The sequence below is a fragment of the Gossypium raimondii genome, chromosome 12 (assembly GCF_025698545.1).
Source record: "Gossypium raimondii isolate GPD5lz chromosome 12, ASM2569854v1, whole genome shotgun sequence".
Lineage (NCBI taxonomy): Eukaryota > Viridiplantae > Streptophyta > Magnoliopsida > Malvales > Malvaceae > Gossypium > Gossypium raimondii.
In genome coordinates this window covers 13,540,923-13,553,914 of record NC_068576.1, presented here as the reverse complement: position 1 = coordinate 13,553,914, position 12,992 = coordinate 13,540,923, and the positions used below count along the sequence as shown (strand labels likewise).

The window sequence follows — 12,992 nt, the reverse complement described above, 5'->3', positions numbered from 1 at the left end:
TGATTCAATGAGTCATGGCCAATCCCAATTCTGTGATTCTTTTGTGTTATTCTCCCCCTAATTGTAGAATTGGAGTAGAAATAAATTTCTTCAAAGAAAGTAACATCCATGGTATTATAAAACTTTCAGGTAGTGGGAAAGAAACATTTGTAGCCATGAATATCCAAGAAAGATACACTTAAGTGCACAAGCATCAAGTTTACCATGGTATTGAGAATGGACATGAAAAAAAGCAGTGCAACCGAAAAGTTTGAAAGGAATTTGTGATACAAGACATGAGGTAGGAAATTGACCCTAAAATGTTTGCAAAAGCAAGTAAAATTTGAAAACCCGAGAAGGCATACGGTTGATAAGATATGTTGTCGTGAGAATGGCTTCACCCCAAAATTTTTTAGGAACATTGGCTTGAAAAAGTAAAGATCGGGAAACCTCAAGAACATGATGATTTTTACGTTCAATGACACCATTTTTTTGTGGTGCGTCAACACAAGTACTTTGGTGAACAACACCATGAGATTGGAGATGAGGACTAAGGTTTGAGTTGAAGAATTCTTTGGTATTACCAATTATTAGGATTTGGATATTGGCTTTCAACTAGGTTTGAACCATGACATGAAAATTTTGAAATATGTGTTTGGTTTTAGATTTTTTTTTCATAAGAAACGTCTAACACAATCAAGTATGATCATTAACTAACAATAAAAACCATCGAGCACCAGTTATATTAGGAATACAAAATGGCCCCCAAATTCTACCATGAATGAGAGAAAAAATGTGAGTTGGATTGTATGATCGTGGTGAATAAGTGTTTCGAGTATGCTTTTCCAATTGACAAACTTCATAATAAAATAAATTGGGATTTTTATGGATGAATAAGGATGGAACAAACATTTTAAATACAGAAAAGTTGGATGACCTAGACGAAAGTGCCACATCATGATTTCTCTTTCCTTATTAGAATGACTATCAAACTTAAAACTATAACTCAATGAATACTGATGACTAACAATGCATTGAAGGAGTGTTGACATCTAGAACATAGAGGCTCAAATGAAAATCAACATTGCCAATTGTCCTCCCCGAGCTCAAGTCTTGGAAAATACAAGATTTAGAAAGGAATTTAGTTTTAGGTCGCGGTTTAGTTTACTAACAGATATGATATTACAGTCAAGTTCAGGCACAAAGAAAACTGATTTGAGAATGAGGGTATTGGAGATACAAATGGTTCTTGTTCCAACCACTTTGGTGTGTGTATCATTGGCAATACTCATTGTTTGAAAGTTGTTACAAGATGAATAAGTTGCGAGAAGTGATCTGTCACCTGTCATGTGATTGGGTGCACCTGAGTCTATAATCCAAGACGAGGAAGATGACTTGGTTGCATGTAGTACAAAATTATTGGAGCTTTGTATAGGGTTATTTGCCTTTTGTATGAGTTGCTGGAGAAGCTCTAATTGTTCTTTACTAAATGGAGCAGAATTACCAGGTTGAGAAGTTTCAAAAAAATAGCATTGTTTGAATTTGGTTTTGGGATAACGCTAGTAAGATATTCATCTTTGCTCTGCCCGCTTATGAACATCATCATTGATTGAGACCATTGAAGGTAGTTGTGGCCATTTATTTTATAAGTGGTAATAGAAGTTGGCCGAAAGGTTGCGGGAGTATTGAGAGAGGGATCAAATGTAGATGAATCATTGGATGTTTGTTCAAATTCCGTCATGAAGAGATGATTTCAAGAAAAATGAGAGGAAGGCTAAGGCTTATGAACCTCCAGCTTGGATATCATGAAGTTTTGTTAGAATTGTGAAAAATGCTTCATTTGCTATTTTTGTGAAGATAAATCCCTATATATGCACATAAGATCCTCTACATATAACCTTGATAGGCTCCTATAAATTAGGACATGCAAAATCTTAACTATATAGAATATCAGTATTTTAGGTAACTAATTTCCTAAGAATCATCTATCTTAACTAATATAGAATATCGTTGTTTTAGGTAACTAATTTACTAAGAATCAACTATATAGTGTGATACAACTAAATCACATACCTAGATTGATTTCATACATTTTAAAAAGTTAATTAAATTCTAGTGTATTATCAAGTGGCAATCCGCGTATATATCATATCAACAAAGTTAAAAAATGTTAATTTTTCATTAATTTTGAGGTAATTTGACAAAGAACGCAAGTTCAAGAGTCGAAAGAGATTAAAAATTAAATAGAGAGCTAAAATATTGTTTTTATAAAGTTGGAAGATCAAATAATTTTTTTTTAATTTGTTACCTATTGCATTCATCCGAGTGTAATAAAATCTAATTATTTTAAAAATATTATTAATATATAATTAAAACATTAGAAATAAGTCTTAAACAACCGGTTAAGTATTATAATAATAAAATATTGATTAAGTTTATTAATATATATATTTGATCAAAAAAAGTTGATTAAATATAAAAAATACTGACTGAGTTGACCATTTAGTTACCCTTATCCCCTGGGTATTGCTCTTGCTTTTGCATTATGGTCCGTACAAATCGTAACAACGACAATAAAATATTTTGACTCGGCAACAAGATTAAGATCTGCCCATATCTCTCTTTTTTAAGTTTTTATATTAATACAAATTAACAAATTATGGTTTTACTAACCTCCGACGCTAGAACAAATAATTTTATTGAATTTTAAAAGTGAAGTAATCGAACGTATCAAATCAGGCAATCATTTAAATTCAAATCCATAGAAGAACAGCTATGGAAGCACACAATCAAGATTGGTTCAAAGACACGTAGAGAATTTTAAGGACAAGAATACTTGATACACGTTATAGAACACAGGAGATGATGATACATCAGCAATCAATGATCTCACGGGGGCTTCACGAAATATGTCAGATTTATCAAGTCTGTTTAGATATATATATATATTTATATTTATATTTAACACATTCTTTCAACTTTACAGTGGGGAAAAAAAACATAAAATGACTAAAGCTTGGTCAATGTTAAGTTGCACTTGCAGGAGGTTCATTGGCTTCAATTATGTTTTGGGGGTTCAATAAGCTTGTGCTAGACAAATGAAATAAGCCATAATCGAAGAGGTTGGGGTAGGGGCATTGATTGCGACGGCGAAATTCACTCTACCTCTTTATCATATTCAGGTTATAGCCTAGCAAACACCTCACCTGATCCTTTTATTAGCCATACCAGCTCATTAGAGCTCTTACGAAGTTTTACGGCTTCTATTGAGCTTTTGCGATGGTTCAGCTAGATACACCGTGCAATAATTTGACAAATCCGAGAAAACTTAGCTTCCCATCAGTGTGCCTAATCCAGTCATGAAGAACAGCATGAACAGGCACGGATGGGCTCAGTCCGAGTTCCTGAAAGGTCGTGGTAAAAATGCCAGAGGTTAGTCTAAGCTTCTGTTGCTTCAAGATCTTACAAACATCCCAATAAAGCAAAACAGAAGAAAGAAATGGAACCTCACTGCTTAAGAAAACACAGAAACTAAGTATTTGCAATGTTAAATTTATTTTAAGTTATGAATAAAGATATCAACAACCGCATTTCATATAACGTTATTACTATAAATAGAATATCAACTGCACTCTTTAAAGGATGCCTTACGGCAAATATCAGCAAATCCCAAAATCTCATGAAAAAGAAGCCACAATAATTTAGGCTCCTCATTTTTCTTGAAGTACTTATGTTGTACCCTTTTCGAGCACAAGTATGGGTATAAAATCCTCCAAATGCATGGAGAAACTAAAAAATGAACATATGCATGTCGGACATACATATGTATCCAATACTCGCATTGAACCCAAGTAACATAAACCATAATAAACATAACCATCAATAGTAGTTGAAATCTACAAAAAATAAAAGAGAATTAAATGAGACTTAAAGGCCCACTAAAGGGAAATAAATGCCCCTTAAATCACTCTTTCTATCATCTATTACACAATACCTTCACAATTGTGCAACAAATTTTATATAGACTGCACAGCTCTCTTAATTACAATTGATGCTGACGAGCAAGAAAAAAGTTAATCTTTTATCTCAAACATTATTCATTCTCTCTCTTCTTTCGATATCCTTAACAGTGAGGTGTTGTAGTAACATGTGTAGTCCAAGAATCAGTAGTCCATGTGAAGATAAAATGACAAAATCGAAGGGCAAATCATTTTCTCAAATAGGTGAAAATTGAAGTCTATAATTCTAGCAAAGGTTCAAAACATAATTGTCATGCATATGACTTAGTAAGTTTTCCATACCTGTCAGCCTACTCAAAGGAATTAAATAATCATCCGAATGAGGCATAGATGCAAAAACTTTGCAGGGGAGATCAACATACCGAAGCTAGCTCTTCAATGACAATAGGTCTGTTTCCTTCCTTCTCAAAGATTTCGTAAGCACAACGTGCATGCTGTTCCCACCGATCAAGAGCCTCCAGCTGATGAACAGTTAATGCAGCTGCACAGAACTCATCAAAGTCCATCCGTCTGTATTGAAGTGCATTTAGCTACCACAAAAGGAAACCGTACACAATTAGAGATTCATACCACCTCTTAAATTTATATGCATTTCCAAACAAAACAGAAAAAGATGAAGCACCTACCGATGCAAGAAACTCAGGGATGCGAGCATCCTTCATAGCATCTGTTGCATTTTTCATCAGAGCCTGACCAGAGCGATAGCATTAGATACTATTCACAAGAAAACTGCCAAAAATTTTCAAGATTATGAACAGGGAAGGAACCAACCGCTTTGATATTTTCTAAGCTTATAGTGCCATTTTTATTTGGTTCCAATAATGCAAACTGCTCCTTCAAGTAAAACAGCTCATCCACAGTCAAAGTTTTAGACAGGGCCTGCAAAAATTACCAATAGAAGGGTATAAGAGCTAGAAATCCCATGCAGGATGAGGAAAAAGTTCACATTATCAACCTGAGCCAGGCTTGGATAAGGATTTTTGTCCTCGGCCTGACCCAACCCGAATTTAAATTAAATACTTTTAAATAGTTTTAATTAAATTTAATTATATAAATATTAATATAAAATTATATTTTTAATATTTTATTATTTTTAAACGGTAATATAAGCTTTTGGGTGGGCAGGCCTGAGTTTTTTTTTTTAATTGAGCCCCGGCCCAGCCCATGGGCACCTCTAATCACCATATACGCACCCTTAAAGCAGCCTTCCGAAAAGATGAAGAGCGCAGATAAGCCTTCACGAGTTTGAATATCAGTATATCCAAGGGCACTTTCACATCGTTATACTTTTTTATCCAGGGATGACCTGTGGCAAGCAATTGTGAGTAAAATTACAAGAATGTAAAAATAATGAATATGACAGAAGATGAGTCACGCACTCAAAGCTTGGGCTGCAGTCAATCTTTTCCTTGGGTCCTTATTCAGTAAACGCTTCACAAAATCCCTAGCCTCAGAAGATAGAGATGGCCAAGGTGCTTCATCAAAACTTGGATCAGCTTTTAGAACAGCTCGAAAAATCCCAGACTCTGTTCGAGCCCAAAATGGACGACTACCACACAAAAGAATATAAGCAATCACACCTATGCTCCAGACATCTGCTTCTGTACTGTAAGACCTATGTAGAACTTCTGGTGCTACATAGTATGCACTACCAACAATGTCATTAAGCCTTTCATCTGAAATTGAAAAGGAAAAAGAAAACATGAAGAAATTAATCAAATAACTAAAGCACTATGGCTTAAGCAATACGAATTTGAGTACAAACCCGGTTTCACAAAATCAGACAAGCCAAAGTCTATAGCCTTCAATTGTGAATTTTCATCCTTTGATGTAAACAAGAAATTCTGGTCACAGAAAATAGCTAAATTTAGTATAATATCAGGTAGGCAATGGGCAAATTTTTATTATATACCTATTAAAACCTCTGCTGCTAAGAAGATGAAAATGAAATATGCTAGAATGAAGCACAACCAAGAAAACAAGCAGTAGTGCCTAGGCTTCGGTGACTGCTTAACCAGAATACTTAGCGCAAGGTTATCCTCAAGGAAAAGCCTTACATAAACCTTAGAAATCTTATATGGGACCACAAAACCAGTGTAATACCACCCAGAAAAAAAAATATCAGAAACCTTATTAGAACTGGAAAGATATTCACCTCAGGTTTAAGATCCCGGTGCACAACACCCTGGAGATGGCAAAAAGCAACAACGTTAAGTATCTGAATCATCACAGCTTTTGCATCATCCTCAGTGTATTTTCCGCCCCTGCATGATTAGAAGAATACACTTGATAGGTAATCAAATCCAAACTAAGTACATTCAGCCTCAAACTCTTATTTTGGAATCAGAATCAGAAGTAGCTATTATTAGAAGAAATACCTAGAAAGAATTCTGTCCAAGAGCTCCCCTCCTTCACATAATCTGAAAGATACATAGTAACTAATTAGAACCCATCACAAATCATCAAACCAAATGATCCTGAACACACTGAACCCAAAACCGAGTTCATGTTTTCGTATGGTACTTACTCCATCACTATGTAGACATTATCATGGTCCTCGTAGGCATCATAGAATTGTACTAAATTGCTATGTCCAGATAGAGCTCTTAATATTTTTACCTCCCTTCTAACATCCTCAATGGCAATTGCAGTAGTCATCTATAAACAAAAACACAAAAATCAACAAGCATAACATATCAATTCAAGGCACAAAAATAGCTATTATACAGAAATAAAATTGTAGAACATAACTCCGTGAGTATACATTTTAATTCCGAGTTATGATTACTCTGTTAAAAAAAAAATCAGCAAATTCAATATTTAAATTCATTTTCTTATTTCCAGTAAGTATAAAAATCTAACTGAGGGTCTTCTAGTCGGATCTCGTTTTTTTCACTGTCAAAGAATTTTAATTCAAATCCATAAGCGCAAAAAGGCAAAAGTTCTAAGATTAAAATAAATAAAGTAGATAAAAACAAAATGAAAATTAAAATGAAACCTTCGCTTTAGGTATAACTTTAACGGCAACTTGTTGTCCTTTAAGCTCTCCTTTCTTAAACTTCGCCGTACAAGTATAACCGAAATGGCCTCTTCCTACTTCGTCTCCGAGCTCATATTTGCTCCCGAAGTGCTTCGAGAAGCCGAAGCTCTTATCCAGTCCGGTACCGGTAGCTCCCGCTGCCTCTGCGTCGCTTCCTTCCGGGATCGCGGCCTCATTCGGCTTCACAGACCCGTGCCTCCGCGCAAGCACTGCCCTAATATGCTTCGCCGGAGACGGCGGAGGGAATGGCCTCCTGAAAAACCGTTTTGGAGTGGAATTGGTTGAAGATCTCGCAGGAGACTTTTTGGAAAACAAGTAGTGAGCTGGACTGGGACTATAAAACGGGAAAAACGGCGATTTCTTGCCTTCATTGTTGGGATTGGAGCTTTCTTTTTCTTCTTCTCCTTGTTTACCTTGATCTTCCTTGGAGTTTACTCCATCAGGTAAAGGAGAAGCCGAAACAGAGTTAGGCTTGCGGTAGATATCGTTATTCCGGGTATTGATAGAGGCATTTGTAGAATCAGAAGGGTTTGGGGAGGGTTTGGAGGTGCAAAGACCCATTGAAGTGTACGCCTATCTCTCTCTTTTCCCCGGAGAGTAGGATTTTGAATCTCTCCTTAAAGCCTTAAACCATTTCAACAAACTATAAAATTGAAATGAAAACTAATAATAAAAAGAAAACTCAAAGCTTTTGTTGTCTATGCTGTTTGAAAGCGTTAATTGGTGAGATAAGGAAACGACGGGGACTTCACTTTTTCGTTTATCAAAAAATTAATATTATAATTAAATTTTATGCATTTGAAACAGTAATTTTGACTTACCTCTACCGGATTCAGTATTTTGTTATTCATTCATAATAAATATGGAAACATAATTATTTTATTAATTTAAGGATGAATTTAGTATTAATTATAAAACTAAAATTTTAATATAATTTCATACAAATGTCTTTTCATTAATTTTTAACTAAATATTATTGTTTTGTAAGAAAATTTAAAATTAAATTTAGAACCTCGGCCAAATCCTTTCAAAGTAATTTAGCAAAATCATTTTAATCTTGTTGTGGTTAGTATGTTATGTTATGTGGTAATTGAAAAAGATGGGTTAGCTTTTTCGTGGGGCCAGTCCAGTGAATCATGATTTGGACTGATTTTCCACGTGGCGCAAACTTAGGTGGGTGGCTAATGAATTTAGTTTTTGACATGCAGTAATTTGGTGGCGAAATTTCGTGTTCCTCTATTTTTCGTGTTGAGTGTTTACTTACTTGCTTCAGGTTGGGATGTCGATTCTCCCTTCTTCTCTTTTTCTTTAGGGTGGGTTTGGATGGATGATTGGATGCGGTACAGTTTGTTTAGTTTATTTTTTGTCTCATGCTACAGTATCGCTATAGTATCTAATCTTACCGTTACCGTTGTTTTTACACTAACCGCAGGTAAACGCACTGCCCATCCAAACTCACCCTTAGTCTACCAAGAGTCGTTATACTATAATATTTTATTTTAATTTAATTCCTTCCATTAAAAATTCCTTCAAATTAATTTTTATATATTTAAATAATTTATTTTAAATTATTAATAATTTAGACAAAGATATCATATTCAATAGATTTATACCCATAAAAAACCTAACCATCCCAAAAAAATACACATGGTTGGATCATGAATAAATCAATTGGGTATGATTTATTTTGTCTAAGAGAGTAAATTTTAAAACTATACATGAACTTTTATCAAATGTGCAATGTCATATATGAAATTTGATTTTATATAATTTTATACATGAAATTTTGATTTGATTTAGTTTTCACAAATCGTCAACACAATTATCAATATAGCACCATTTTACATTACAAATACAAATAATTATCTTTATCAAATATAAAAATAAATCGATATATTTATTTCTTTAAAAGTTTACAATTGAATCAAAATTAAAGTTTTGTGTAACTATAATCAAAGTTTCATGTGTATGATTGCATCAAATCAAAATTCATGTATCAAATTGCTCATTTAAACAAAGTTTATGTATAGTTTTAATATTTATCCCTTTGTCCAAATTATCACTAACTTAACAACAAATTGTGATGGTGTCATGATTTGAATAAATTTTTAATCTACAAGGACAAATCCAGAGCAAATTTTAGTAGAAGGACTAAAATGAACTTTACATAGTAATATAGGGACTCATAATACCATTTTTTTCAGTTCCTAGAACTCAAAACTACTTCGTTTTCATGGACAAGGCTCTCATTCCATCCGGGAAAAAAAGTGTATTCAATTTAATGATGATAAAATGTTAAAGATATTGTCCTGAATAAAGAATTGTCCAAATTTTTGTTTTAAGAGAGTTAGACGATTTCATAATAATAAAATATGTAATGGTTGACATTTGAAATTTTGCACACCAAACAAATATATAATAAACATGATTAACTTAATACACATATATTATTCATGCCCAGGATCTTGAGTTTGTGATATACGTTTAATAATTTATTTGCATGATTAGTATAAATATATAAAATTATCAGATTTAATGAAAAGATATATATCTTGGCTTTGATTTGCCTCTGGGTTGCCAAATAATTGCTGAGGAAACTTCTTCTTTTTTCTTTTCTTTTGTATTGATGAATTTTCTAATATTTGTTTCCTTAAGATATAAGCTAATATTAGTAATCCACATTTCAACAACAAGGATTCATTTTCTCATGCTGTCATCAAAGTGAAATAATAATTTTAATACTTTAATCTTTTTAAAATTTTAATATTGATGAAATATATATTTAGTTAAATAATATGATCTTTAGTAAATATCTAATTGGTTAAAAGTTGAAATCTTATTATAAAATTTTATTTAAATAAATAAAAATAAGATCTAAGTTTTTTTAGGTTTTATCCATTTTTACCAATTAATCAATTTACACGGATTTTATCTGTTCATTTTAATTTTAATATAATAATAGTATAAATTACAATTAAAATTTAATTCAAAATGAATATAAAGTATATTTCAATATTTATTAGAATTTATCCAATCAAATTTTTAATTTTAATATTAGAAACATTCTCTTAATTTAATATTTATCCAATCTCAAATAGAAATTTATAATGACAACTTTGCCATAATATATTGTTAAGATAAATCTTAAATTATACATGAACTTTGATTGAATATGCAGTTGTTTATATGAACTTTAATTTGGTGCAATTATACACATGAAACTCTAATTGTGGTTCAAATGTATACTTGAAACTTTAATTTTGATTTAATCATACACATTTAAACAAATGAATACACCAATTTATAATTATATTGGATAAATATAATTATTTATGTAGACAATATATAAACATAAAATGATGTTATATCAATAATTGTGTTAATAATTTATAAGAATTGGATCAAATCAAAATTTCATGTATAAATTTATACAAAATCAATAAAATTACACATTAAATCATAGTTCATATATATTTTAGAATTTATCCTATTTTATTTAAATTAAAAATTAGAATTTTGAGTAATATTATTTTTGTAATGATTTCAATGGAAAGAATTAGCTTTTATTCATGTGTGATTTTCTTCGAATTTGTTCTCATTATTTAAATTCACGTATAATTCATCGTTGTTTTAATGATATTGCAACTTAAAATTAGTACATATTATTTTATTATGAAAAGGTGTGTATATCTCAAATTTTATAAAAATAAATATTGGGTTTAAAATCTTGTTTTGCAGGTTGGAATGGGGTAGCCCACAAATTGAGGTGGTCCGTACACTTGTTGATATAATAATATGCTTTTATGTTGTAGCACATCAAAAATAAATGTTGGTTTGAATCAGCTTAAAGACAGCTAACCTATTTCAAGATGTGGTGAGGATAAATTATCAGCTATATTTATTTTTCCCTTTTTCTAACTATTAATTAATTTTCTTCCTTAAAACGGATGATAAGCAGCAACTTTATTGTACCGGATCGAGTATTTAATTTAAAAGCAATAATATATGCATAATTTATCCTACTTAAATAATACAGTTGGATGTGTATGGATTTGTAGGTACTCATAAAAAGTAGTTGATGAGATCTCTTTCCAATTCAGCTAGTTCAACAAGAGATGGAAATTCGTGATGAGTTGGAGAATGTCCTTAATCATTAGGAGTTTCTATAGAGACAAAAGGCGCGTTGTGTCTAACTTCACCTTGACGATCGCAACACTAAATTTTTCCATAGTCGTACTATTCAGAGAAGGAAATTTAATCGAATTACAACCTTGCAACTCAAAAAATGGCTAGTGGAGTTTTGATCAGGATACTTTCAAAGCCGAGGCAGTTGGTTTCTTTGAGAAATTGTATGGCAAAACGTCGGCGCCAATAAGGGGTCTCCCATCTAATGTTTTTCCATGGCTTAATACTTTGGATACTACCTTCTTGGAGAAATCATTTACGAATGAAGAGATCAAAAAGGCCTTATTTGATATGGATCCACTGAAAGCTCCGAAAGTGTTGATTTTTACGCTCTTTTTTTCAGAGTCAGTGGGATATCATTGGTAATGTTGTTTGTGAGTGGGTTCAAGGGGTTTTTGCTAGAAAAGTCATCCAAATCTGAACAACACTCTGATTGCCCTAATTCCAAAGATAAACAGTCCTGAGAACTTTACTCAATTTTTCCCCATCAGCCTTTGTTACGTCTTGTACAAATTGGTGATAAAAGTGATTGCAAACCGATTTAAATTGGTTTTTCCTCATTTCATCTAGCAGGAACAAGTCGGGTTTATAGCTGGGAGGAATATCTCTGATGATATTATTATTGCACATGAAGTCATTCACTTTATGCAGAGGAAACGAAATAGGAAAAATTGGATGGTTGTTAAACTGGATTTGGAAAAGGCTTACGACAGTGTGAGTTGGGATTTCATTGATGCTTCCTTACAGGCTGTGGGTATACCTGAGTTCCTCCGAAGAGTTATTATGTCTGTCATATCATCCTCTACTATGCAGATTCTCTGGAATGGAGGTCCCACACACAATTTCAAGCCAGTTAGAAGGATCAGACAAGGATGTCAACTTTCGCCCTATCTCTTTATTATGTGCATGAAGTGGTTAAGGTATATTATTCGTTCGGAAATCGATGCTAGTAAGTGGTAGCCAATTCGCCTCTCAAGATCTAGACTTGCTCTATCTCATCTTTTCTTTGTAAATGATTTGGTTATTTTTTGCAAAGCTGAGGTGGAGCAAGCTCACTTATTTAGACACTGTTTTGAAGCATTTCTGTGAATTTTTTGGGCATAAAATTAGTGCTAGAAAAAGTAATATCTACTTCTCTAAAGGTACAGAGGATGATCTGTGTTCTCAAATTAGTTAACTTTTTGGTTTTCAGGAAGTTTAGAATCTTGGAACTTACCTAGGGGTGCCCCTTCTCCATGAGAGAGTTACTAACAGTACCTTAAACTTTGTGGTGGAAAAAGTGAGACACAAATTACAAAGTCAGGAAGCAAGGAAGTTGTCCATTGTAGGAAAGGTCACTTTGGTCCAATCCATCCTTCTCTCCATTCCTAGCTACTTCATGCAGTCCATGATTATCCCGAAGGGAGTATACACAAAGATAAAACGAATGTTGAGGCAGTTTATACGGGGATGTTCTGGTGGTCAACCGAAGCTTTCTTTAATTGGGTGGGATTCCATTTATCAACCAAGGTCACGAGGTGGTCTTGGACTTTGACATCTGCCTGATCAAAACACATTGTTCTTTATGAAGATTGGATTTCACTTAGTTTCCAAAGATCATGGATACAAGTCCTTCGAGCAAAGTATGGCCTAAAAGAGCAACTTCCAGAATCTATCACAAGAAGACATTGTTCACATCTGTAGAGATCCCTTTCTAAGGTATGGCCACTGTTCCATGAAAATTTAGCTTGGTCAATTGGCAATGGGGTGAGTATTCTCTTTTGGAAGGA

General features: G+C 33.0%; 1 protein-coding gene across 2 annotated transcripts; it reads right to left on the bottom strand.

Annotated features, from left to right (window-relative positions):
• Positions 1–2,707: 2,707 nt before the first annotated feature.
• LOC105763350 (CDPK-related kinase 5) lies at positions 2,708–7,772 on the bottom strand. 2 transcript variants are annotated; one of them, XR_001124173.2, is made up of 11 exons: positions 6,997–7,772; positions 6,526–6,656; positions 6,377–6,418; positions 6,154–6,262; positions 5,764–5,842; positions 5,378–5,674; positions 5,192–5,304; positions 4,770–4,877; positions 4,625–4,687; positions 4,281–4,528; positions 2,708–3,383 (listed from the first exon to the last, which is right to left on the bottom strand). XR_001124173.2 is itself a non-coding variant. In XM_012581556.2 (11 exons), exons 1-11 carry the CDS (start codon positions 7,597–7,599, stop codon positions 3,264–3,266), a joined length of 1,833 nt encoding a protein of 610 aa, XP_012437010.1. In that variant the 5' UTR covers positions 7,600–7,769; the 3' UTR covers positions 2,708–3,263. The 2 variants fall into 2 exon arrangements, 1 of the variants encoding a protein (XP_012437010.1); XM_012581556.2 differs by having other exon boundaries at positions 4,361–4,528; positions 6,997–7,769.
• Between the last annotated feature and the right edge of the window lie 5,220 nt (positions 7,773–12,992).

Coding starts and splice junctions, on each gene's coding strand:
- LOC105763350 (XM_012581556.2), bottom strand. CDS start 7,599: ATGGGTCTTTGCACCTCCAAACCCTCCCCAAACCCTTCTGATTCTACA. Junction 6,657..6,996: donor AAGTTATACCTAAAGCGAAG/GTTTCATTTTAA, acceptor TTTTGTTTATAG/ATGACTACTGCAATTGCCAT. Junction 4,878..5,191: donor TTCGGAAGGCTGCTTTAAGG/GTGCGTATATGG, acceptor TAATTTTTGCAG/GCCCTGTCTAAAACTTTGAC.